General features: G+C 43.6%; 2 protein-coding genes across 4 annotated transcripts in view; one reads left to right on the top strand and one right to left on the bottom strand.

The window, feature by feature from the left end:
* The window catches only part of LOC116597466 (UDP-glucuronosyltransferase 1-6-like), a 52465-nt gene extending 25121 nt beyond the window's left edge, over positions 1-27344 (bottom strand). The window contains exon 1 of one of the 3 annotated variants that reach the window (XM_032355232.1): positions 26440-27344. In XM_032355232.1, the coding sequence (XP_032211123.1) occupies positions 26440-27294 (855 nt within the window). In that variant the 5' untranslated portion in view covers positions 27295-27344. Of the gene's footprint in view, positions 1-6723; positions 7652-16339; positions 17313-26439 lie in introns of those variants that run through there. The other 2 variants (XM_032355233.1, XM_032355231.1) reach the window with 2 other exon arrangements.
* DNAJB3 (DnaJ heat shock protein family (Hsp40) member B3) lies at positions 402-8589 on the top strand. The gene is made up of 2 exons (XM_032355235.1): positions 402-1295; positions 8163-8589. Exon 1 carries the CDS (start codon positions 531-533, stop codon positions 1263-1265), a length of 735 nt encoding a protein of 244 aa, XP_032211126.1. The 5' UTR covers positions 402-530; the 3' UTR covers positions 1266-1295; positions 8163-8589.
* Positions 27345-27788: the final 444 nt, after the last annotated feature.

Genomic DNA, 27788 nt, shown 5'->3' with positions numbered 1-27788 from the left:
AGTGGAGTAAGTATTGATAGATAAAACCTACATTAAAAGAGCAAAAGGGTCCTAGAAACAAAACCGGAGAACTCCTGTTCTGGACCAATGATATGGCTATCCTTGAGCACAGGCTCAGACAAAAAACACAGCCCTCACTCTAACCCCACGGGCGGAGGGAGAACCTGACAGAAGGCCTATTCTAGCAAAGCCACAGCCCCAGACCCGCTTACTCTCACTAAATTCCTCTTTTTCCTTCGGAGAGATTAGGAGAGCAAGGCTCGCCTGGGCGGGGCCAGGGGTGGGCGGGGCGTCCACCCCCCATACCCCCGTGTGAAACACGCCACAGAGACCCTCGTCGTCGGAAGCGCGGCAAGGCCCCCGCAGTGCATTCTGGGATGCGGTCTCCACCAATGAGATGTGAGCTACGTCACAAGGGCGCCCTTTCCGGGTGGCCTGGGCTCGCAGGGCACTCGGGCCCGTGCCCCGGGGGCAGCCACCCGCACCTCTTGTCGTGCCGGTGGCCCGTGGACCGTGCCGGGCCTTCTGACATGGTGGACTACTACGAGGTGCTGGGCGTGCCCCGCCAGGCGTCGTCAGAGGCCATCAAGAAGGCATACCGCAAGCTGGCGCTCAAGTGGCACCCCGACAAAAACCCTGAGAACAAGGAGGAGGCGGAGAGGCGGTTCAAGCAAGTGGCCCAGGCCTACGAGGTCTTGTCAGACGCCAAGAAGAGGGACGTTTACGACCGGTATGGCGAGGCTGGAGTAGAGGGCGGCGGTGGCGGCGGCGGCGGGGGCAGCGGGCCCTGCCGCGACCCCTTCGAGTATGTCTTCACCTTCCGCGACCCGGCCGAGGTCTTCAGGGAGTTTTTTGGGGGCCGCGACCCATTTTCGTTCGACTTCTTCGGAGACCCACTAGAGAACATCATGGGCGGTCGGAGGAGTTCCCGGGGAAGCAGAAGCAGAGGAACCGCTCCCTTCTTCTCCGCCTTCAGTGAATTTCCAGCCTTTGGAGGTGGTTTTTCTTCTTTTGATACGGGATTTAGTTCCTTTGGTTCCCTGGGGAACGGAGGCCTTTCTTCCTTCTCCATGTGTTGTGGTAGTGGTGGGACCGGCAACTTCAAATCCATGTCAACTTCCACCGAAATCGTTAACGGCAAAAAAATCACCACCAAGAGAATCATTGAGAATGGCCAAGAAAGGGTGGAGGTGGAAGAAGACGGAGAGTTGAAGTCCCTGTTAATAAATGGCAAAGAGCAGCTGCTGCGCATTGACACCAAGTAATTCCAGTCCACGTTCAACTTAGAGCACAGGGTGAGGAATAGCAGGACTTTTTTTTTTTTTTTTTTTTTTTAAAGATTGCAAGGGAACTCTACTTTCAGAACAACTGTACTGAAGAATTTATAAACAGTCATGCCAATGCCTATTTGTTGTTATTGTTGGGATCACGTGAATAGGACCTCTGATTCTCTTTAAAACTTATGTAAATATCTGTATGCGCTTTGCTATTTATTAAACATAATCCCTAGGCAGACGGTGATTATTTCCTAGTACTAGGACACAGTGTTACAGCACCTTGAACTTTGCCTTTCCATTTTGTTTGAAATGTGAGCCAGGTAGTTTTCTCTGAAGTTGACCTTGCCAAGATAAATCGTTTTACTTCCATTTTTTTCATCACATTATAGTAAAAGATGTGTACACACTAATACTTCTGGCTTAAGGATGGTTTTTAGTCCCACATAGACGCTGGTGACTAGTAAGAGTTTTCCGTTTAAATATAATAAACCTAGGCTTTTTAAGAAACAGGTAAACCTGGCAAAGTGGGTGTATTCATTTCCTACGGCTACTGTAACAAATTACCACAGATTTGGTAGCTTAAAACAATGTAGATTTATTCTCTTATAGATATGGACGTTGGAAGTCTGAAATCCATTTCAGGAGACTGAAGTCAGTGTAAGCAGGAGCGTGTTCCTTCCAAAGGCTTGAGCAAAATACATAGGTGAATTCCTCACAGTTACATGATTATTTAATAGCATCAAATGGACTTTATTCAGGTCACTTAAGAAATTAAAAAAAAACTGGTAGTGATGACTCAAATAGAAATCTGATTGCTAGCCTCTACCCACCCAACCTGGTTCTACAACTATGGTTGATGGAAATGTGGAAAGTTGCTTCTCTAAAGCTACACAAAACTACCCTATTGCTGTGTGCAGGATGTATCTTGTTTCAAATTAGGTTGACAAAGCCAAGACTATCGGAAAGCTTGGAGTAGTAATTGGGTGAGGCAGCATACATCTGAGAGTACATTTCTGTTGGCACAGTTTATACCCCCAGTGGAAACCACTTCGGGCATAGTTGCGTTGGGATTGTCCATCACAAGTGTGCCATCCCCTTTGGTCATGACTAAGGGAAAGTTTGCACGAGGCATTGGAGCAAAAAGGCAACTGAACTAGACAGACTAAAAATGCAGCACATTCCTTCCTTACAGGAAGGTCATGTGACTTGAGCACACTGTTTAGGAATATATGAAACCGAATTTGATATCTGTAAAGGCCAATCCCTGTGGAATGGCATGTGAACAATATGCAGCAGGAATATAGGATTCAGCCACTACTGTCCCACGAGGGCACAGACTCTGTTAAAACTACCTCACATGGTCACTGAGGTACCCAGGCAGTGCTTCTCACCCACTAATTGTACAAGAACTATCAGAATAAAACAGACTACTGGAGCTTTAAAAAAAAAAAAACAAAATGAGTTTATTTGCTTGCCAGGCTAGGGAACAACACACCAGTGAAGATATTCATAGTTGTTGGTGGGGAGGGGAGAAGGAGCACGGAGGGAAGGGACGTTGAGTTTTGAAGTGATAGAAATTAAAAATCACCACTCTGTATAGGACAGGATAAGTGCATTTGTGTCTATACAGTTGGTTAACATAAGTCTCCATTGGTCAGGAAAGTCTTCAGTTGGGTCCAGTAAGACTGGCATGGGGGCAGGGAGGGTCATTCAGAGGTCATGTATTTTTTTTTTTTTAAGATTTTGTTTATTTACAGAGACACAGTGAAGAGGGAACCCAAGTAGTGGGAGAGGGAGCAGCACACCTCCTGCTGAGCAGGGAGCCTGATGTGGGGCTCAATCCCAGGACCCTGGGATCATGGCCTGAGTCTAAGGCAGACCCTTAAAGACAGAGCTACCCAGGCGCCCCAGAGGTCATGGATCTTAACGGCTCTAGTGGAAGCAACATACAAGTCAATGGATGAATATATAAGCAAATTTGGTCAATCCATACAAAAGGATATTATTCAGCCTTAAAAAGTAAGGAAACTGACATACGCTGCAACATGAGTGAGTCTTAAGGACATAAGCTAAGTGAAATAAGCCAAAAAAAGGCAAATACTCTATGATTCCATTTATATAATATACCTAGAGTGGTCAAGTTAGTAAAGACAGAAAGTAGATTGGGGGATGCCAGGGGTTTTAACAGCATTTGTTGCAGCAAACAGCATTCAGTTAGAGATCTGGTGGAGACTTTCCCTTTTGCAGAATAGAAAGCATTTTATGTAAAGAATTTTCAAAACTGAAAACCGCTTTTTAAAAATAGCTCTAAAATCACAGTCCTGTATATCAGTATTTGTTGTTTATGGAAAGGCTTGGGTAGGCTTTCAGAGTAGAGAAAACACTTCCTCTGGTGCAAAGATGAGCATCTGCAGGACCCCGCCGTGGACTCTCTCCAGGGAGAGAGAGCACTTTCCCATGGAGTGCACTAGTTAATAAGGAAGTAGTTTAAGACATCATTTTAAGAATTGGCCATATTGGGGCGCCTGGGTGGCTCAGTGGGTTAAAGCCTCTGCCTTCGGCTCAGGTCATGGTCCCAGGGTCCTGGGACCAAACCCCGCATCGGGCTCTCTGCTCAGCGGGGAGCCTGCTTCCTCCTCTCTCTCTGCCTGCCTCTCTGCCTACTTGTGATCTCTGTCAAATAAATAAATAAAACCTTTCAAAAAAAAAAAAAGAATTGGGCATATTGAAGTTTTTTTAAATAAAATTCTTTAAAGCTTTTTTTTTAAAGATTTTTATTTATGTGACACAGAGAGAGAGGCTTAACCCACTGAGCCACCCAGGCACCCTAAATAAAAATTTTAAATAATTATTTTTTTAGGTGTATCTATGGGACATTTACCAATGTTAATCATATCTTATGCAATATAGGAGCGACTAGCTACACGTGACTACTGAGCACTTGAAATGTGACCAGTCCAAATTGAGATATGCTGTAAGTGTAAAATAAATAGCAGATTTTGAAGACTTAGTATGGAAGCAAAAGAATGTAAAATAGCTCATTAAAATTTTATGTTGAGTATGTGTTGAAAGTTTAACGTTTTAGATATATTTGATCGAATAAGATATAATTTTAGCCCTCTTTTTGCCTTTTTTGGTTACCTGTCTACTAATTTTTAATAAACTATATATATAGCCTGCATTATAGGTCAATTGGGCAATTCTATACTACACCACAAAGAAAACCTACTAAATTATTTAATATAGGGACTTCAAAAGAAACATTCTCTGATTAAAATCTAGAATAATTAGAAAAAAATAAGAGATAGCTGTGGGAGGGAATAAACAACTTTGAATATAACTGTGGACTTAGAGAGGAAATCCAAACCAGAAAATTAAATGACCAAAAACAGAACGAAGGAAAGAAAAAGAAAATATGAACAATTTATGCCAAAACCTAGGAGACATAAAAATGTTCTATGAACTTCAATGCTTCGTTGTTAAGAAAACTCTAACAGAAAGGAACTTAATGCTTAGCTAAAGAAAATTAGAAAAATAACTATAAAATAAACCAAAGGACACAAGAATGACAATCATTACTAAAAAGCAAGCTGGGATTAATGAAATAGAAAACAAAACTAGTAAAAAGAATAAGCAATTCCCAAAATTATTTCTTTGAGAAAACCAATAAAACAATTTCACCCATCATAATTTTTTTATTATTATTTAGTAGACTCCAGGCCCAGCTGGAGCCCAGTGTGAGGCTTGAACCCATGACCCTGAGATCAAGACCTTAGCTGAGATCAAGAGTCAGATGCTTAACAACTGAGCCTCCCAGATGCCCCTCACCCATCATAAATCTTAAGAAAAGGGGCAAAAATATGAAAGACTTCGACTCTAATCTTTCATACTTGGAGAAAATTTCCATGACTACTTAAAGAAGTAACATTTAAGGATAAACCAAACCAAATAAGTAAGAGTGACAAGATCTCAAAGTAAAAAAGAATTTAGTGGAACAAAAGTGATAATGGTGTGCCTATCACATATAATACTTGAGAATTTAGGTATAAATGATCCCTCATATACCCAGTAAATTAGCACAAACCTATCTAAAGGTCTTCAGATGACATACCTTGTCCTGCCGGGCACTTTCTAAATAATAGTAAGAGAAAATATTTGTTATGTACTCATTGTGACAATAATGAGGCCAGAATATTTAGGTAATACCTGCCCACCTGCCCATTCAGCCTAAAAAATGGGAGTGAGAATTTGAACCAGTGCAGTTAACTCCAGAGAATATTTTTCACAAAGGAAAACTAAAAGATGCAGCCACTCCGGAAAACAGTATGGAGTTTCCTCAAAATTTTAAAATAGAACAACCTTACTACCTTACAATCCAGCAATCACACTACTAGATAATTACCTAAAGAATACAAGAGTACTAAGTCAAAGGGATCCATGCACCCTGATATTTACAGCAGCAGTATCTACAATAGCCAAATTATGGAAAAAGCCCAAATGTCCATCAGTAGAATGGATGATTAAAAAAATAAAATAGGTGAGTGGATAAAGACATGGTACAGGGGCACCTGGGTGGCTCAGTAGGTCAAGTGTCCAACTCTTGATTTCTCCTAACATCCCCTTCCCTTTTAGATCCTATTCTGTTCATCACTTCACCCCCCTTTCACTGGGTTCATAGGCTCATAGTCTGACCTCCCTCCCACTGTCTCCTTTGAGGACTTCAACATCCCAAGTAGGAGACCTTTCCAACCTGCAATCCAACTCTGATCGTCCCCATGTCATATCCCAGTCATAACTCCTGGTCAGAAACCTTCACAGCACAGCTCCATCTCTGAAAAGTTGAACTCATTTACTTCTTTCTTGGATCACACAGACCCCTTTTTGTCTCTTGCACATTGTCTCACTTCCGCATAATTTATTCAAGTTTCCTGACACTGCTGCTCCCTTTTTGTGTTTAGGTCTCTTGTGATCAGATCACACTCTAGCCCCTTCCAAGACAGGGCCACTAAAAATATCATGTCAACAAACACAATTTGCTGGTTCCTTTGTCCCTCCACTGAACAAGCAAACACCCACAAGCAAAGACTCCTGATGGATCAGCTCACAACTCAGCATCTCTGCTCCTACACAGTTTGAGAAAATCGCACAGCCCCACGAAGATGGTGCCTTTGCAAAAGGATGGTCCTAGCTGACCCACACCACTGCTTGTCAATATTCTCACAGACCCACGCCCCTGCCTCTCATTTCTTTTGGTGACCACTGCAAACCTTTACTACACCAGTGGAGTCGCTTCAACATTTATCTCACTGAACTTTTAGGAGGATGAGAGGTAGAAGTCTTAGAAAAACTGGTAGATAAGTAAGCACCTGGAAATAAAAAAAAACAAACGACAACAACAAAAGTGTTCCACCTGGAACGTTGATTGGACATAAGCACCAATACAGACCTGAGACAATGGCTTCCTGTGGCCACAATTTATGCCCCCAATGAAGACCATGTTGGGCATGACTGGCCTGGGGTAGTCCAGGACGAAGTCTCCTCTGAAGAGCCACACAGATGCAGAGCTGAAAATGTCCACCACCGATACCTCTCTCTGAAGAAGCTCAGAAGCAAGGCTTGCATAAGGGGTGAAAGAAATGTGACAAATGTACTTCAGGGCCAGAGGATAGAGCATATTCTTGACCCTTTGCAAGAACGTCATGTGGTCTGAATTCATTGTTAACAACCTGGGAATATAAGAGGAAGGGTTTGGGCACTGTGTACCCTCAAAATCTAAGTCACATGGAATGGAACGCAAAAAAAACACAGCCGGAAGTGACAGGTACTTAGCCAGTACCGCCCCACAGGGGTAAACGGGATCAGTTAAAACCACATCAAATGAACTGGCATTCAGGTGCCTGACCAGGTCCTTGTTACGCAGCAGGGCCTCACAAGACCTTTGAAAAACCAAAGCAGCACTTTTCAAACTTTTCATAGTTTCCAAAAACATCGTTAGAAAAGGCATTCTTTTAAAAATCAGGTAACTCCGGCCCAGCAGGAGATAATTAAACTCATCCTGGGTGTACGGAACTGCATAGCTCGTCATGTTGAAAAAGTCCTCCTCTTTGATATGCAGGTTCAGCTCTGGCGAAACCACCACCATTTGGTGGCCTCTGGCATGGAGCTCCTGCACGGCTTCCTTCATGCTGAGCCAGTGGCTGCCATCCATGGGTACCACCAGCACCTTCCCGCCTTCAGCCCAGGGTCCGACACACACGAAGAGCAACAGCCCTGTGAGCGCGGGCTGGGGAACCAGGAATCTGGCAGCCATGTCTGTAGAAGCCCAAAGCAGCTGACTTTTCAGATCAGGCTCTGCCTCCTACCTTTATTTCCTTTGTCTTTATCTTATCATTGAGCCACTTAGAATAGCGGGTAACTGGCAGGCAGCGTGTCCTCCTTGTGTTAATCATTACAGACTAGATCTATCCCTCGCTTTCACCATCGCCCCCCTCCCTTCTCCTTCCACGCAGGGAAAGATCAATCTCCCTTATCACGAAAAAACTCATCTACTTGACGGCCCTCTCCAGGGAACACTCTAATTCATTCTGTTACTTTTTATCCAATTCCCAAAACAGGGCTGTGGATGCCCATTTCATTTGATCTCCTCCTATTTCTCTGTTAACTGTGTCCTAAAGCGCTGTGACTGGCTCTGAAGAGTCACCGATGCCCGGGTCTGGAAGCATAATCTCTCTGTTGGATGTGACCTCAGCTGAAATCTCTCAAAGCTCTCTCCTCCCATTGGTGGGGACCATGGTGCACAAACGAATATATAACATTGCTAAGACAGCTTTCTCTGAACAGGGGAGGGGGTACTAGCTCTTTGGTTTTGTTCCTTTTCCACACCAGGACATCTGTTGCAATGGTCAGGGAAGAAGAATCTTGAAGCAGCTGTCAAATATGGAAATATCTCAAAGAATCCTGCACTGGAGATGAGAGGACAGCCTAAGGGTTTGTTGAGCATTCTATATTACTCCGCAGAATGTGAGTTGCTGTTACCTAAAGCGTAAATGGGCAAGACAACAACCCTGATCAGTGACATGGTGGGACCAGACAGCCACCCCCTACCCCCCCGACAGGGCCTGCTTGCTTCTGAACAGGAGGTAGCGGTCACCCAGTCTCAGATCAGCCTCTAACTCCACTCCTCTTCTCCAGTCTTCTCTGTTTAGGCACTGGGGTCTTTCACCGATAACTTCCTTGCCACACCCTCCTTCCATGAAACCTCTCATTTCATACAATGCCTCAGAGCTCCCCTATACTTCCTAGATGGGATGATGCATGATTCATGAATCCTTAATAAAGACAATTAGATCGGCAAATTTACTCAGATTTTTGTTCTTTAACGACTCTAAGATATAAATCTAGATAAAATAAATAAGGAGACATACAACATGATGGATGGGAAGATTGAACATGGTAATGCTCCTGATTTTGTCCCCAGTTAAGCTATGGATTTAATGCAAACCCAAACTAAATCTCACTGGGATTTTTAACATGACCAAATAATATTTTTAAATTCACCTGGAAGCATTACTGGCTTAGGGTGATAGAGGAGTAGCTCTTATCAGACCAATGGTCCCACAGATACTGATTATAAACTCTTGCAAAATGGTCTGTTTGTTTTTGTTTGTTTGTTTGTTTGTTTTTAATGCTGTCTGAAGGCACTGGGAAGCAAACAAAAGCAAGCAGAAACTTAAGGGGAAGATGAAGACAGGATGGCACAGGAGCCCGAGAGTGGCCAAGTGCCAGGGTAAACATTCCTTACTCTTCTTAACACCCACCTCTCATCCTTCTGCCCTCAACCACTGTACAGCTCCTCCCTGTTAACAGGGAGATTATCTTAATGCCATTTGTACCCACACAGCCAGAAAATGGCCAGCACCTCAGTCAACCCACTACCCATCATGGGGTTTCTGCCTCCTTCCAGAGCTCAGACCAAAGCTCTAGGGGTACTCCCTTTCTGTTGTCTCTGTCACAGTGCCCAACCCTTGTCTGTCAGCCCTGAAGCCAACAGAGCAGTGGGCACCACACGTTCTTCTCCAACCTCAGCCCTTCCAACCTTCTGACTCAAGCTTCAGCCTCTTCAGCCTCTAGCTGAGCTTTGGTGGCCCACCAACCTGCCCATGGTAGCAGCCAGCCGAGTGGATAGCCATCCATTTCCCCCTCCTCCAATGTGTACTCTGGGCACTGCCTCCAACATGTACATTGAACCAGCCAGTGTTTTCATGTGTCCCCATACTCAACATGGCGGTCCATAGCATCTGACATATGTGCCACTCTCCCTGCAAAAAGGTCAACAGCCTACTTAGGATTTCCCTCATGATACTCATTCTCAAGGCCCATTTCTTCAGTTTCCTGGCTGTTTCTCCCAACTGTTGGCTCACGAGCTGACCACCCTACATGGAGGGCAAGGAGAGACTGAAGAAAGAGGCAGGCCACTCCAGAGGGTGGGTGGCAGGGGTAATAAGCAAGAGAACTTACAAGGCTTGTCTTGGGTGGCCACAAGACCAGTAGATCTCTGCCCCTGCCTGCCAAACCTTGAAAGTTTACATAGAGGCCTTAACTGGGTTCAGTCATGTGTATGATTCAGATAATATACCATCAATAACACTGACTCTCTCAAGGCTACATCCTTGGAAACAGCTCCCACTGGAGAATGGTGGGCAGAACACACATCCCAAGGACAGTGAAGGAGCTGAGAAGCCTCCAATTGCCTGAGCGCAGACCCCAGGTAAACCAGCATGAGCATCCTCCCAATGACTCCCTCCAACACTCAACAACACTAACAAAAACAAAATTTCTAACTACACAAAGAATTTAAATATATTATCATCCAAACAGGATATAAGAACACTCAACAAGCATAAGAAAATATCAGTAGTCATTAGGAAAATGCCAATAAAAATGAGATTTTTCCTCTTGCCCACTAGGTTAGCTATAATTAAAAAATTTTTAATGCAAAATAATAAATGTTGGCAAAGATGTAGAAAAACTAGAATATCCACACATTACTGGTACAAATATAAAAGAGTGTGGCCACTGTGGAAAATAGTTTGTCAGTTCCTCCATAAATTACACATAGGATTACCATCTGACCCAGCAATCCTACTCCTAGGTTTTTACTCAAAAGAACTGAAAACAACTGTTAAAAACTTGTCCATGAATGCTCATAGCAGCACTATTGACAGTGGTAAAGAGTAGAAACCCATCAGCTGATTACATAAAAGTCCAGCATCAGAGGCACCTGGCAAGCATGTGACTCTTGATTTCAGGATGGTGAGTTCAAAGTTCCACGTATGGTGCAGAGATTACCTAAATAAATAAAACTTTTTTAAAAATGCCCATCAATTGATAAATGTACAAACAGTGGTCTATCCACACAGTGGAATATTATTCAGCCATAAAAAGAAATGAAGTGCCAGGGCACCTTGGTGACTCAGTCCATTAAGTGTCCAACTCTTGGTTTTGGTTCAAGTCATGGTCTCAGAGTCCTAGAATGGAGCCCCACGTCAGGCTCCACACTCATCAGGGAGTATGCTCAAGGATTCTCTCACTCCCTCTCTCTCTCTGCCTCTCTCTGCCTCTCTCTGACCCTCCCACCAAATAAATATATCTTAAAAAAAATATCTTAAAATAAATATCTTAAAAAAAAAAAAAAGGAATGGAGTACCAACACCTGCTACAAATGGATAAGCCTTGAAACATGAAGCTAAGTAAAGAAGCCCGATATAAAAGGTCACCTATTGTACGATTTCATTTCTATAAAACATCCAGAATAGGCAAATCTACAGACAGAAAGTGGATTGGTGATCACTAGGGTTTGGGGAGGGCAGAATGCAGAGTGAGTACTTAAAAGATAGATAGGTATGTGTCCTTTTGGGGTGACAAGAATATTCTGGAACTAGGTAGTGGTGATAGCGTACATCCTAGGTGTACTGCACACTTTTATTTTATGTGTATCTTGCCACAAGCAAATGGAACAGGCACTTTGAAAATCAATCTGGCAGTTCCTCAAAGATAAAACATAGAGTTATCGCACAACCCAGCAATTCTACTCCTCAGTACGTACCCAAGAGAATTGAAAACTTAGTCCACACCAAACTTGAATATGAATGTTCATGTATTCATAATGGCCAAGAAGTAGAAACAACCCAAAAGTCCATCAGCTGATGGGTAGATACATGGAGTGTGGTATATCCACAGAAGGAAATATTATTCAGCAATAAAAAGTAATGCTACAACATGAATGAACCCGGAAAACATGTCACGTTAAAAAAGTCAATCACATATTCTGTAATCCCCTTTATATGAGATGATCAGAATAGGCAAATCCATAGAGACAGAAGAGTAGATCAGTGGTTACCAGGAGCTGAAGAATAATGGCTAATAGGGTGGGAATTTATTTTAGGGGTGATTGCAAAATTCCAAAACCAATTGTGGTGATGGTTGGTAGAAATACACTAGAAACCACCAAACTACAAACTTTCTGTGAATGAATTGTATGATCCATAACTTGATCTCACGAAAGTTATTTGTTTGTTTAAACCCATTTGATCTCATCCTCTTAGAATTATGTCAATTATTAATCAACCAAGGTTCAAGTTTTTCAGATATTCATGTTGAATTTTTTTTTTTTTTTTTTAATGCTGACTCCTACTAGCATTTAGCTACTCTGGATAATTACTTATTAACAGAAACAATACTGTCAAAATGTCCTGCGTGCCCGATCAGTCATAAAAATAAACACATTTCAAAACCCTTTTTGAAAGAATAGCAAACCACAAAAGGCATTGCAGACATTGGCCCAAGTCGTGTACTTTAAAAAGTACCTATTAAGAATGACTTGGCATTTTGGGGTTTTGTGCCCCTGACTTGCCTCGAATTCAATCCTCAGCTCAACCAACAAATGTAGAGGCTGCAACCTGCATGACTATTACTTGCAGAGACCCCAGATGGCTCAGGGAGTGAACAAAGGATCTTTGTGGCTCCTCACCACCCAACTGGGGCCCTGCTGGTAGAAGTCACTGAAAGTCACATGGCATTGATTTAGATCAGCATTTCTCAGCTTTAGCACTATTGGGGTACAGATAATTCTTTGTTGGGAGTGGGTGGGTGGGTAGGTATATCTTGTGCTTTATAAAGGATTTTTAACAGCATCCCTGGCCTCTAAAATTAGACCGTATCATCCCCTAACTGCAATACCTAACATGTCTCCAGATGTTGCCTCCAAGGGTTGCAAAATTACCCCTGTTTGAAAACCACTATCTAGATGGCTCTAGAATGCAAGACAAGCTGGGATAGAAGAGCTAGTCCTGAGGAGCTGGGATCTGGTTTTCTGAGAAAATGCTCCCCAAAGAACAATGCGAGAAAGCCATGCTGTTTGGATCACCTCATAGAGAGAATGTTCCAGCTTGCTGAGTGAAGGTCCTGAGAAGAGAGGGACGGGGCCATGGCTTCCCCTGATAGTCTTCCAAGCCCCTTCACACATTGCCCACGTGACCCTCAAACAGCCCTGTGAGGAGTGAGGCACATGCTGTCAGCCCCATTCTGAGATGAGAAGACCCAAGCCCATGGCCAGGAGGCCAGGAGGAAATGCCTCAGATCTGCTGAGTCATCCTTCCGCCTCCTTTCTTCCCTTCATGGGGCTGCTACCCTCCAGGTGTTGTATAGTTAGAGAAAGAGTACCGGGCAAATGTGGGGTCTCCAGGTGGGGGAGTGACAAGGGGGTGGGTTCTTACCCTGCCTCTGCCCCTTGCTGCAGCTGGTGGCCTAAAGAAACTCACTTGGCTTGCCTGGAAACGGATTTGCTCCTATATGGGAAAACTGGACTTTTTCCTGTCTGAGGGGCTCCATCCTGTCACTCCAGCCTAAAGCAGCCTGTCCTGCGTGTATTGCATTTACAGTCTTCAAAGTTCTCCCATGAACTCTATCTTCCCTGCCCCCAGCCCTGACCTCTAGAGTGTTCCCATTTCACAGATGGAGGAAAAAACACTAGAGATAAACCACCCACCCTGACCACACAGCTAGACTTGAATCCAGGTCTTATAGTTCTTACTCTTCTAATGTAATGGGGACAAAGGAGGGATCCCTGGAGCCAGCAGGGGAGGGAAAGCTGGTCCTTTCCCACCCAGGCTCAAGCTAGGGCTGGGGTCTGGTGCATTCCCTCCCACAGCAGGCTAGGCAGAGAGGATGTGCACGTCCAAAGCCTGAGCTCCCCAGGTCCGTATGGCCCCTAAAAGGGAGAGTAAAAACCTGTCCCTGAACCTCTGAGCAGTTCTCTGCTTTGCAACTGGAAGAGACTAGAATTTATCTCTGAATTCCTTTATTCTAAGAAAAATGCTTCAAGAACCCTTCTAATTCTGAAATGCAATGTCAAACTCTTCTAAAATGGCTCAGTTGGTAGATTATCTGACTCTTGATATCAGGGTTGTGAGTTCAAGCTCCTCGATGGGTGTGGAGATCGCTCAAATAAATAAAACTTTTAAAAATGGAAATATTGGAAACCTAAGGAAAAGAGATTAGCCATGGGACAGATGAGTCTCAACTAAAAATCAAGGACAGTGGAGACAGTGTGCCAGCATCTGGCCTGGACTGAAGACCCTGTGGGCAGAGGGAAAAGCCCCTGTGGGCAGAAGGAAAGGCAGAGGGACCAGATGACAGGGCGCACGGGGTTGGAGAGGAGGCCCTCAGTGGGGACAGGGAAAAGCGGCTTCAGGACATCTGGGATCTCCCAGTGGGAACCACTGGCCAGGTGCCTGAGCAGCTTCTCTGGGAGCATATTGAGCGAAACCAACAAGGAAGCCTTCTGAGGTGGTTGAGTCCCGCCCAGGGTCAAGAAGGCAGGAAGAGCTATAGTCAGTCACGCTACGGTGGGTGTTGCAGAGTGATCTCATCCTTTGTTAGACACGCAAGCCTACCAGTACCAAGTTATCGGGCCAGAGTGTGAATCAGAGCATTACTGCAAGGTGTGTTCACCAAGCTCTGGTTTTCAAAAGGCTCTGCACATTAGCCAAAGCATAATAAGAAACTTAATTATATTTGTTTTGTAGGTAGGCCAACAAGTTACCTATAAAATATGCTTGCTGATTTGATGAACAAAATTGAATTTCCTTGTTTATTAATTTGAGTTTCTTGGATTATTTCTGAAGCCACATATGTTTCCAAACTTTCAGTGGCCCCTTGTATGGTGGCTATGTGTTGACTGATCAAGTTATTTGCCTACTGAGGAGTATTTGTGGGGTTTTTTGTTGTTGCTGTTGTTGGTTTTTTTCCAGCTATGAATCAGGTCTTTAGTTTTCCTGATTTATGATGTATCTTCTTTTTTAAGTAATATTTTTAGGTGAAGTCATATAACACAATTAACGATTTTAAAGGGAACAGTTCGGAGGCACTGAGTACCTTCATCACGTTTGCAACGACCACCTCTGTAGGATTCCAGAACATTGTCATCACTGCCAAGGACACATTTTTCTCCTGAGTGTTGAAATGGTTTGATCATCTAACAAAAAAAAAACCTCTGATTTTGGTCACTTGAATTCCTAATATAAAAATACAAACTGATAATTACATATGGTCTAATGCAGAAGGTTCTCTATGGTGGACATTTGGGTTACAGCTGAGATGCCAATATAAGTTCATGGTGCTCCAAAAAAACCACATTCACCACAGTCCGTTTTGCAATATGACTAAATCAAATTCTTTTTGCAAAAATAAGAGGGTGGGGATAAAAGGTACCAAAAATGTGATTTTTTTCCTTCTTTTTTTTTTTGTGATTTTTTTCCTTCTTAATGCCAAATGTTTCTTATGACATTTTTGCTTATTAATTACTTGGTTAAATTTTCGAGGCATGTGGGATTTGAATTCCATGCCTCATGCTTCCTGGAACCAGTCCAATTATGCTCATGGGCCCTGATCCTGCCCATTCTCAGAGGTATGGCCAACTGTCCGACGCGCCAACCAAGAAAGTGTCATACGTGAAAGAGGAGGGTGAGAGTCTCTGGGACCTCTCTGAGGCTTTCTTTCGGGTGAAAAATGCTTTGAGAAAGAGAATTCTGCTGGGAAAAAAGTGACCTGAAGCCTTTCAAAGGTATAAATATTAAAACAAAAACAAAGAACTCGTACGTTTTTAACTGTCCAAAGTAGCTCTGGGCTCTCTCCCCATATGTCAGGAAAGCTTCTAAGAACATTTGCTTTAGGTCAGAGGTCAATGTACTTTTTCTGCCAAGGGTCAGGTAGTAAATACGTAGGCTTAGCGGGCCACATACATCTCTGCCATGTATTCTTCGTGGTTGCTGTTTTTAACATCCTTTTAAAAACATAAAAACTGAGCACCTGGGTGTCTCTGTTAAGTGTCTGCCTTTGGCTCAGGTCATGTTCCCAGATTCCTGATATCAAGCCCCACGTTGGGTTCCCCGCTCACCAGGGAGCCTGTTTCTCCATCTCCCTCTGCCACTTCCACTCCCCACCCCCCGAAACCTGTTCTCTCCCTCTCTCTCTCCCTCTCTCAAATAAAATAAAAAAATTTTAAAATAAGATCAACATATAAAAACCATTCTTAGCTCTGGGCCATATAAAAAAATGGGCCTCTGGGCAGATTTGGTCGACTGGCTGCTATTTGATGATCTCTGCTTTGGGGTCCCAGAAAAAAAAAGCATGGATTTCCACATAGATTGTCCTCTCAGCAATGCATCCACTTGGTCAAGCCTTCCCCTGTTTCCTCAACAGGTGGGTGTAGGATTTAGACTGAAAATTTCCAAGGCTTATTCTATGTTCCGTGACTGCCCCCAGATGACCTAGCTAAGGATCCCTTTTCTTGTTTACCTCATCTAAAGCCTCAGCATCTTTTAGAACCTCAGGATCAGACTCCATCCATACCCCTCTACTCCAAGCCTGGCAGCCCCTTCCTCAGGAAGCCCTCCCAGCTGACAGATGCTTAAGAGCCAAATGAGTGAGGGAAGATTGAGCGTGTAAGAACAGCATCTGCCCATAAAGACAAAGAGCAATCAAAAAGAAAGAAAGCCACCCACCTGAGACAGGACCCCCGTCTTCTTGCAATTGCTCCCTCCAATGAAAACCATGTTAGGCATGACCGGTCTGGGATATTCAAACACAAAGTCATATCTTAAGAGCCAGATGGAGCCCTTCTGATACAAGGTGGGTAGGTGCACATCCCTCTTGAGGATGTTGGAGGCGAGGTCTTTGTACTTCGAGTACAGACAGTGGAACAGATAGGTCTCCAAGTAATTAACGAGGTAGTTGGCCACCCGTTGGGGGAACGTCATCTGGTCTGAGAACTGAGTGTAGCATCTGGGAATGTGGGACACAGGGTTTGGGCTTCTGCTCATGGTATGCTCCAGGGAGCATGGGAAGCCCCTGAAGAGGTACACAGAGGGCAGGCCCAGGTACTCAGCCAGGATCACCCCGCAGGGTAGGGCTGGGTCTGTGAAAAGGGCATCGAACTTGCTCTCCCTGAGGACACTCAGGGTGGCCGTGTCCTCCAGGAGGCTCTGGCAGGCGGTGAAATACATGTCAATAACGATCATGCTATTCCTGTATTCCGTCTGAGCAGCGTTCAGGAGCCATCTCTCAGCAAAGTGATTGTTTCCAAAAGAGCGGTACCGATTCTCCAGCTCCTCCTGTTCGAACGGCACTGGATAGGTTTTTCTTGTGTAGTGCTTGGACTCCTTCAGAAGCAAATTGACTTCTGGCACCAGCACCACAATGTCATGCCCCTTCTCACTGAGGAGCTCAACTATGTCCTTCATACTGAGCCAGTGGCTTCCATCCTGAGGGACAACCAGCAGCCTGTCACCTACAACCTCCCCCCAGAGCACTAAGAAGAAAACTTTCCGAAAAAACTGGAGGAGGCAGGTCATCTGGGGGAGAGGACAGGTAGCGACAAGAATAAACAGTTCACGTTCTCTAAACCTTGGGGCTCCCTGGTTCTTTTCCCCTGAAAGAACCTGTGCTCTTTACAACCCCTACCTACCTCTCCTTGCTCTGAATTTTGCCCTGTTTTAAAAGAAGGTAAATTAATATTTAACCATTTTTAAGCAAACTTGACCCAATGAGGTTTATCGGCTTTCACCTGAGCTTCTGGGTTTATTTTCTCTTTCTCTCCATTCTGCCTCTCCTTCCCGAGCTTAGTCATGCTTGGAGGACAGCTTGGGAGGCTCCTGGACGCTGGTAGCAGTCCTCTGTCCTGAGTTTTCTGGATTCCCCCGCGTGGTGATAATGTTCACAGACAAACACTCTAAGAGCTCTTAGAGCTTCTCCTCTTCCTCAGTGTTGTTCAGAAAGGAAGGGTCAACAGATGCCAAATTCAAGATTTGAAACAACACAGCGGAGCTGCCCATTCCACCTCCTGGTGACCTTGTGGCCACAGCCATCGCTGGATTTAAAAGTGGGCTGCTGGAAGCTGAATGGACATAGAGGAGTCTGATCTAGGCCCCTCCCCACCCCTTGGGTTCTTTGGGGTAAACCACTATTATTGCGAATTTCCTGTTCTATCAGAACACAGAATCTAATCCTTAAGATACATGCTCTAAAACCAGAATTCCCACTTTGACTGTGGTTAAAAGCAAAAATTCTGGAGTCAACCTACCTCTTCCAAGCTGTGCAGCCCCACTGTTCTGTGCCTGAATTCCCCATCTCTCGAAATAGAGTGGCATCTCTACCACCTCCTGAGGTGGGGGGGGGGGTGGAGAGCCGTGAAAATTAGTAAGTCAATCCATAATCTGTGGGTGCCCAGGACAGGTCCCACGGAGGGGCTCCCTCTGGTTGTCATCAGGCAGCTGGGTTCTATGTGATATGAACTAAGGAGCACCCCAGTGGTCAGAAAGTAACACCTAAAACGTCTCAGCAAGGGAAAGATCCAGTTTTGCCTTCTGTCAACCCCAGAGTATAGGAGGAATTAAAGGAGACAGAAGAGGAGTTGGGAAGATTAAAAGGGAAGAAAATGTAGAAGTATAAAACAATGGGAAGGCATCAGGTAACAAGACATTTGACGGGAACAACTGACCAGCCAGCAGTCGAAACAAAAAAAAAGTGCTAGCATCGGGACCCCTGATGTCTGCACAGCACTTTGCAAGACAGTTTCCCAGGGTCTTAGCGTCCAAGGGTCTCTGCAATAAAGTATCGCACAGTGGCTGGCCCAAACAACAGAAATGTATTCCCATAGTTCTGGAGTCCAGAAGTCCGAGATTAAAGCATCAGTGGGCTTGAGTCCTTCTGGAGGCTTCGAGACAGAACCTGTTCCTCTCTCCTAGCTCCTGGTGAGCTAGGTGGATTGCTGGAAATCTTTGGCAGTACTAGGCAGATGCAGGCATCACTTCATCTCTACCTTCCTGTTCACCCTTCTCCCTGTGTACGTCTGTGTCCAAATCTCCTCTTTTCATTAGGACACCAGTCATCCTGGGTTAGTGCCCACTGCCAATGATCTCTTCTTAACTAACGTATTTCCAAAACGAGTCCCATTCTGAGGGACTAGGTATTAGGACTTCAGTGTATCTTTCCAGGGACACAAGTTAACCAATAGCGCTCATCTATCATCTCACACAATTCAAACCCCAAAGTCCAAGTTCGAGAAAACTGAGGCTTGCCACTTTAAGAAGGGGCACTTTTGGGGAATGTCTGCACCTCAGAAAATACAGAACTGGCCTCCTCTAGATCCCCCATTCTCAAACCTTTCTATCTCAGGATTCCTTTACACTCTTAGTAACAATGGGAGATCACGCCCCAAAATTTGTTTATGTGGGTCATGTTTTTCCAGATGAACCATTTTAGAAACTAAAACTGGCGTGTATAAAATAGACTTCCTCACTCATTTATGATACCAAGAATAAGCCCAAGAGAAGTTAGCATGACTGACATCTTTAATGAAAAAAATACTCTATTTCCCCAAACAAGCAAAAAATTGAGCGCGACATTGTTTTACATGTTCTGCAAGCAAGTCCCTATGATATGAACGTCTGTCTGACTTGGTAGACAATGGTGGGACTCTGCCCCCCGCCTCTGCACTCATCCTAGGCAATACCACATGTCGCGGAGCCTACGGAAAACTCCACGGTACCATGCTGAGAAGATGAAGTGGAAAAAGCAAGTAACGTCTTAACATTATTATGAAATCATTTGACCTCAGGGACTCCCGGGAAGGGTCTCAGGGATCCCTCAGTTTTTGTACTTTGAGAATCACTGTTCTAGATCAGAGGATGGCAATTTTTTTTTCCTGGAAATGCCTAATAGTACATATTTGAATTTTTATAAGCCATTGGCCTAGATACTGATACAAGCCAAGATGTCACCTCTTCCCCACCCCCCATGTCCGCATGGCTTGCTCCCTCCCTGCCTGCCTGCTTCAGTCAGTGTCGTGTCCAAGAGACTTCTCTGGTGAGCTCACCTTCTCTGGTGAGCTCATTATTAAATAACCCAGCCCATCACTGGGAAGCCTTCAACCTCCTTATATTTCTCTGTTTCATTCATCACTACCCAACCTATTGCTCATTTATGTGTCTCCCCCCGACTAGAATGGGGAAACCCTGAGGGCAGGAACAATATTTGTTTTGTTCTCTGCTTTATGCCCAATATCTAGAAGAATGCCAAGCATACAGTAAGCTCTCCATAAATGTTTGCTGATTAAAGAACGACACTTTGGTTTGTCTGTTTTATTCCTACATTTCCTTTTTCTTCATGGAGCCCGTCGTGGGGCTTGAACTCACCACCTGAGATCAGGACCTGAGCTGAAACTGAGAGTCAGACACTTAACCGACTGAGCCACCCAGGCACCCCCCCAACCTACATTTCATTTTCATGTCACTTTCCAAGTTGTGAGAATTCATATATGAAATTTAAAGAATGGTGTGCTCTTTTTTTGAGAAGAAACTGGTAAATGGCATTATAAGCATGTGATGGGTCACTTGCCTTTTAGGAAACTGAGACTTGAGAAGTCTGAGTGTAGCCAGCAGGTGGTGAGGGCCCCGGAGCAGGAGTTGGACAGCATTGAGCCCACTTCCAGCCCTGTACCCCCACTTACCCCCCATCTGCCTGGGGCATGACTCATCTCCTGATTGTTGGGTTTCTCAACTGAGACTCAGGGTGAGAGGGTCAGGATTATCCTGCCATATATACCTACCACATGACCAAGGGAGGTCCAAAAGGATGAGCGTTGAAACCAGGCTAAATGAAAGGTAGTTCCTGGCATGACTAGAACAGACTCGCCCACAGCTACTCAGGCACAACCGAACTCTCACACAAGGTCTTGTCATAATCCATGCCTGTGGGCTCATGAGACATGCTGAGACCTAGGAAAGGAGAAGAAGCCTGAGGAATGGCACGGAATGGCATGGAATCACCATCCCAAGCACAGGGCTGGTCCCAGGAATGCAGCCAAGATTGCAAAATTGCAGCCAATTGCAAATTCATTGCAATCTCCTCCAGGCAGGGACGCCAGCAGGATTTTCCATTTACAATCATCAGAGCCTGGAGGAGGGCAACATCCTGGTTTGGGTCCATCTAGACAGCAGTAAGACCCCAAGATATTTACAGAGTGAGCACAGTGCAGGTCTACCCCTCCAGGGCAGGCAGGAGCTCAGCAGATCCTTTCTAAGAGCGGTACATCAGGAGGCAGAAAGGCTTAACCGAGTGTGTGGAGGGAGGAGAAACAAGATAGGCTACAGATCTCAGCTGCTTCACACCAGACCCCCATTCTGCTGAGGACCTTGGCCTGGGCCCTTCCTAGTTGAGCCTAGCTCTGATCTTGTTGTTCAACAAGAAGGCTGGGGAAAGCACATGACTTAGCTGGGGGCCCCATTCTCATTCCTAGCAGGCCCAAACTTACACACTGGAGATAGGAGATGAAGGAAAGGAACCAATCCCACTTTGCAAAACATCACCAAAGACGTGTCTTGCAAATTAAGAAGGCTTTAGAAAACAGTTCTCTTCCTCCTCCTGAGATTTGACTGTTTCTAAGAATGGTGCGTGTGCACACACACAGGGCAACAGGAAGAAGGATCTAGCATGTATGCCAATCCCAGTGGTTGCGGAGTCCCTAAAGGTGATCTACCCCAAAGGCCAGACCCACCCTGGGCAGTGCTGTAGAGCTCGATAGGTCTTCAGGCATCATGGAGTGTCTGGGAGAAGGCCAGTGTTTTCTTAGGGATTCTTGCAGATCCAACAACTAAGCTTAGGACATGTATCAGTGGGGAGAAGGAGGTAGATCCTGGGAGTTTCCAAAACGTCAGAGGAGGACACCTGTCATTTGGCATAGAGGGGAGTTGTAAAGGTGTGCATGGAGGTGATGACAACCTCAGAGAGGCTGACCCTCAAATCACCTACAACCTATGAGTAACGGAGCCTGGACCTACAAGATTTAAAAGCACCTGCAAAGTGCTTGAGACCTGAGAAAAATTGCTAACTACAGAGCAGAAAAATGCAAAATCAAATTAATAAATATTTTATTAAATAACTACACAAGTATGCCTGTGTGTGAAGAGACTGCTGTGGTTCAGAGCATCAAGTAACGTGGACAGTGTATGAGATGTGGGATCCTGGGGCAGCTTAATCCATTGGCTAGGCCATGGGGTGTGAGTTGCAAAAATTAGCATTCTGGGTCCAGGTCTTGGTGCGGGTCCGAAATGGTCAAGTCTGAATCACCCATGGCTGGGACGGGGCGTCCAGAGAAGTGTGGCTTGTCTGGCCAGACAGCTCCCAGTGGGCACTTGTCCTACTGTAAGAGCTGTGTCTATCACTACCCAGGGAGGTTTGCACTGACATGGGTGGTGGTTGCAGAAGCTGGGAGCAGTGGGGAGGGGCACAGGCCACTAATTAGCCCTGACCAAGGGACTACTTAGAGGACACAGACAGTAGGATTTCCACTTGCCTATTTTTAGTAGAGCAGTCCATCCCAAAAGATCATTGACTAACACTGCCCAATCTAATCCAGGCTTGGTCACTGAGTCTTGGATCCCTCAGGACTGCGGGGAGCCAAAGCAGGCACAGGACAATGTGACTCTCCACTCAGATAGCCTGGTACGGGGTGCTGTCTGGTGTGATTGAATGGTGTGGATGACATATGCCTGTGGAACAGTGGAACCTGGGTCAATCAAGCCCATACCAACTTCCAGTTTCCAGGAACAGCTTACACTCCACCACCAGAAAGCAAGGAGACTGGAAGAGGTCAGAAAAACTGACCCAGTTGCTACAAAAAGTCACAGCTGTTTTGAAAAGGCAAGGAAGTATTAGAGATTAATAGTGTGTTAGAAGAAATGATGCAACATGGAAAGTGCATTTGTGTCCTGCTCAAACAAACCAGCTGTTGAAAGATGTGGTTTCTCTTTTTAAGAAAATTTTGGTCAAATTCACATGATGTGAAATTCATCATAATCATTTCTAAGAGGGCAATTTGGTAGCATTTAGCAGAGTCACGGTGCCATGCCTCCATCACCACCATCTAGTTCCAAGACATTTTCATCATCCCAAAAGGAAACCTCTTCCTCATTAAGCAGCCGTTCCCAACTCCCTCCTCCCCTGAGCCTTTGGCAACCCCTCACCCGCTTTTTTATCTCTATAGATCTACCTATTCTGGCTATTTCACAAAAATGGAATCACAGCACATTACGGCCTTTTGTATCTGGGTTCCTTCACTCAGCATTACCTTTACAGCGCTTATCCACATCATATAGCAGGTGTCAGGTCTTTATCATTGTTATGGCTGAATAATATTCCCCTGTATGAAGAGACCACATTATGTTCATCCATTCACCAGCTGAAAGACATTTGGGTTGTTCCTACCTTTTGGCTATTATGAACGTGCTGCTATGAACATGCCTATAGAAACTTTGGTTTCAAGATTTGTTTTCAATTCCTTAGATACATAACCAGGAGCAGAATGGCCGAATCATACGGCAATTCTATGTTTCACTTACGCAGGAACGGCTAGAATGCTTTCTATACTGGCTACATCAGCAATGGACAAGGGTTCCAGGTTCTCCGCATTCTTACCAATGCTTATTTTCCTTTTGTTTTTTTTAAGTATAGTCATCCTATCAGGTGTGAATTGGTATCTCATTGTCATACTGATTTGCATTTCTCTAAGACCTAATGGTGAGCATCTTTTCATGTACTTGTTGGCCATTTATATATCTACTTGGGAGAAATGTCTGTTCCAATTCTTTGTCCATTTTTAATGGGGTCGTTTAAGTTCTTTATATATTTTGGATACCAGAATCTTATCAAATACATTATTTACAAATATTTTCTCCCATTCTTTGGGTTGTCTTTTTATGCTCTTAATAGTGTCCTTTTTTAAAAAAAAAAATTTGACAGACAGAGATCACAAGTAGGCAGAGAAGCAGGCAAAGAGAGAGGGGGAAACAGGCCCCCTGCTGAGCAGAGAGCCCCATGTGGGGCTCGATCCCAGAACCCTGAGATCAGGACCTGAGCCGAAGGCCAGAGGCTTTAACCCACTGAGCCACCCAGGCGCCCCTTCATAATGTCCTTTAATGCATGAAAGTTTCTCATCTTAATGAAGTTCAGTTTATCAATTTTCTTGTTTGTTTCTTGTACTTTTGGTGTTATACTTAAGAAACCATTGTCAAATCTAAGGTCAGGGAAGATTTAGTCCAATATTTTCCTCTCAAAGTTTGATAGTTTTCCAGCTGGACCCCATAATCATTCTGTTGGAACTCACGAAAAAAATTGAAAAACACTAGAAGTAATTTCTTTTCCCGTTAAAACTATTTTAGTGTTCTCCTGAATGAGGATCTGCTGCCCTTGTTAAAGTATTTAATTACATCCTTTAATATAATTCCCCTGGACAGACTAAGGGAGATTTTGTTATAGAAGACTCTCAGGAAAATCCCCTCCATGGCACTTGAGACAAGGCACACAAGCAAACACGTGCACTCACCCAAAGACACACATGCGTAAATGACCCACATTGCCTTCAGGCTATGTTTTCTTCTAGCAGATGAGATTCAGACTGTGACTCCTGTTCTCAAATTCATAAAATCATCTTATGTCATATAAACAGAACATTAATATTTTACTTCTCCATTTGCAACTAGACAAGAGAATTTTTAATTTTGTGAAGGAGAGTAAATAACAAGAATCACCAAGAAGATTTAGAAAAATACTGAGTATGGGGTTTGCCTTACCACATATTAAAACTTACTACAAAGCTACTACAATCAAAATATGACACTGGTATGTGAGTAAATAAATAAATCCATAGAACAAAACTGAGAGTTCAAAAGTAGAGTTCAAAAGAGTAAATAAATATGGAAATTTAAATTTGATAAAGACACATTTCAATTCAACAAAGAATGAATTATTTTATTAAATGAGGTTGGTACAACGGACTATCCATTTAGAAAAATAATAAAAGGTAGATCCTTACACCATGTAAAGTCTTCAACTGTAAAAATGTAACTGTTAACATCGGAGGAATTAAAAATATTAGGACATAGTATGGAAAAAAAGTTTATGTATCTCAGGCTTGGAAAGACCTAAACAAGTTGAAATCCAGAAACCACTAGAAAAAAGTGAAGACGTGTGACCATCCAAAATGAAAACATTCTATGACAAAAGATGAAGAATAGCCAAGGGAAAAAATATTAGTGTTTCATAAAAAATATTAATATTCCTAATACTCAAGAGGCTTAGAGTCATAAGCTATAAAAAGACAAATGACCCTAGAAAAAATAGTTAAAGAGTCTGAATACATACTTCCCAAAAGTTGAAATCAAGTGGCCAACATATCTATGAAAATTGAAGCAGCTATTAGAATTTTTATTTATTTATTTTTGCCAAAAGAGTTTTAGAAGTTTGACAACATCTGAAGATGGAGAAGGTATGGAAACCCTGGAGCATTCATATACTGTTGACCAAAGTGTAAGATTGTTCAATCTTTTGAAAGCAACCTGTCAAATGTATTAAAATGCAATGTGTGGGGGGCACCTGGGTGGTTCAGATAGTTATAATCCCAGGGGTTCTAGAATTGAGTCCTGCGTCTGGCTCCTTCCTTGGTGAGTAGCTTGTTTCTCCCTCTGCCTACTTCTCCCTCTGCTGGTGCTCTCTCTCTCTCTCTCACACACACACATGAATAAAAATCATAAAAGAATAAAATAAAATATGTGCATAGCCATGTGTGTCCTACTCCTAAGGACATCCAGCCTACAGAGATAAGAACAGGAAAATGGAAATGTGGGAAAGCAAAGAAATTACTTAAGAATGGTTAGTACAAAAACCAAAATGGTTAGTACAGTCTTGTTTATAACAAAAACAGTGGGAAAAGCTTAAATATCTATTAATATTGTTTAGTTGAATGAACTATGGTACATCCAAAGTAAAGAGTTTTATATAACTGTTACAAAGAATGTGACAATCTGTAGGGATTGACTGTAAAGATGTTAATGGTTTATTAGTAAGTGAAAAAAGAAAGGTAAAGAACACTATGTCCAGTCCATTACTAAATTTTTCTTTCAGTAAAACAGGTGTGAGAGTTTACATTAGATATATCCGTACATATATAAAATAATTTCAGAAAAAAATGGAAAAACAGCATACAAAACTGCTAAGAGCATTTTCCTATAAGGGTTGGCATTAGAATTAAAAAAAGGAAGTTTCAGGGCAGCTGGGTGGCTTAGTGGGTTAAGGCTCTGCCTTTGGCTTGGGTCATGATCCCAGGGTCCTGGTATTGAACCCTGAATCAGGCTCTCTACTCAGCAGGGATCCTGCTTCCCCCCCTCTCTCTGCTTGCCTCTCTGCCTGCTTGTGATCTCTGTCTGTCAAATAAATAAATAAAATCTTTAAAAAAAAAAAAAAGGAAGTTTCATTTCTTACTGTGTTTTCTAGTAGTTTCCCAAGGAGAGTATTACAAAACACAGCCTGGAAATTGTATACAATTATTTCAATTATATATGTATGCATATCAAAGACAGCAGCTTTATAGAAATTTGTTAATGCACAATTCAGTGAATTAGCACAAAACAATTCATTCAACCAGGAAAAGATTTCCGAATGTGACAATGTAAATGACAAACCACAGTTCAGTAAGGAATGTTTCGTTTGTTTGTTTATTTAATGTCCGAAGCCAGGTTATTCTTACTATGCAAAAGAAGAGGTCACTTACCTTTGGCAATGGCTTTCTTTCATGGCAGTTGATGCCTCCGATGAAGACCATGTTGGGCATCACAGGTCTGGGATATTCCAAAACAAAGTCAGTTCTTAACAACCAAATTGATGTTTGGCTGTAGAGATCATAGGGTGTGACAGTCGTTTGGAGAATCTCGGATGCAACTTCTATAGCATTTTTTAAAAAATGCGGACAAAATAAATGTTCCTCCAAGTGGAAGATGTGATTCCGCACTCTCTCTCTGAAAGTCATGGCATCCGAGAACGCTAAGAAAAATCTAGGAACATAAGAAAGGGGACTGGGGCACTGTGCGCCTTCTTCAAGATAATGACAAAATGCTCCCCTGGTGAAGACCACCGATGGGAGTGAAAAATACTTGGCTACAATTAAGCCGCACATATCAAAAGGATCCAGAAATATTGCATCAAAAGAACTCTCCTTTATGTACTCTATTAATTTTTTGTCTTTAAACAAATTCCTACAATGTAAAAAAAGCTGTCCAAACATGTCATTGGATGGACTCGTTACCATGGAAAGTAAATTTTGTGGCCGAGCTTGCCATTGAAAGTCAGAGAAAGTCTTGAAGTGCTGATTCAGCTCCTCCAGAGTGTAATCTGTGGAATAAGTCTTCACTGTAAAATTAGAGGATTTCCCCAGTTGCCAGCTCACCTCTGGCACGATTAAAACCACCTCATGCCCCCTGTGGATGAGTTCCTTCACCACCAACTGCATGGTAAACCAGTGGCTACCATCCATGGGTACCACCAGCAGCTTGCCTGCCATGGCAAAGCCAGAAGTCAGCAGGAGACACACACAGAGAGGAGGGAAGCCAGTTAAAATCGCGGGAGCCATTTGGGAAACTGTAGCCCAGAGCTATCCAGCTGCTTGGATTCTGAGGGGGCATAATAGAGTCCAAGGAAGAAATACAGGCACAAAGTCCGCCCCAGGAAAGGGCGTGTATTTGTATGTTCATAAAAAAAAAATTACACTCATTGCCCACAGTGCACTCATCAGAACAATAAGAACGAGTCTCATTTGCTGAGACACGTGCTTCTATGTTTTCCAGATAAGGATACCTTTTGATCTTTGCCTTGTCAGAGTTCATGGGCTGTATCGCACGCAACGCTCATTTGGAAACAGAATTATTAAGCAATGCTTTTGAGGACTCAGAGTGACAAAAAGGAATATAATGTCAATAAACATGATACTTCTTTTAAAAAGATTTTTATTTGTTTATTTATTTACTTGACAGAGAGAGAGAGAGGGATCACAAGTAGGCTGAGAGGCAGGCAGAGAGAGAGGCAGGGAAGCAGGCTCCCCAGCTGAGCAGGGAGCCCGATGTGAGG

Source organism: Mustela erminea, chromosome 8, assembly GCF_009829155.1.
Source record: "Mustela erminea isolate mMusErm1 chromosome 8, mMusErm1.Pri, whole genome shotgun sequence".
NCBI lineage: Eukaryota > Metazoa > Chordata > Mammalia > Carnivora > Mustelidae > Mustela > Mustela erminea.
The sequence above is the reverse complement of the archived record's forward strand: the minus strand, read 5'-3'. Positions and strand labels throughout refer to the sequence as shown.

Bases quoted from the DNA above. Each gene is read 5' to 3' on its own strand.
- DNAJB3 (XM_032355235.1), top strand. From the start codon at position 531: ATGGTGGACTACTACGAGGTGCTGGGCGTGCCCCGCCAGGCGTCGTCA.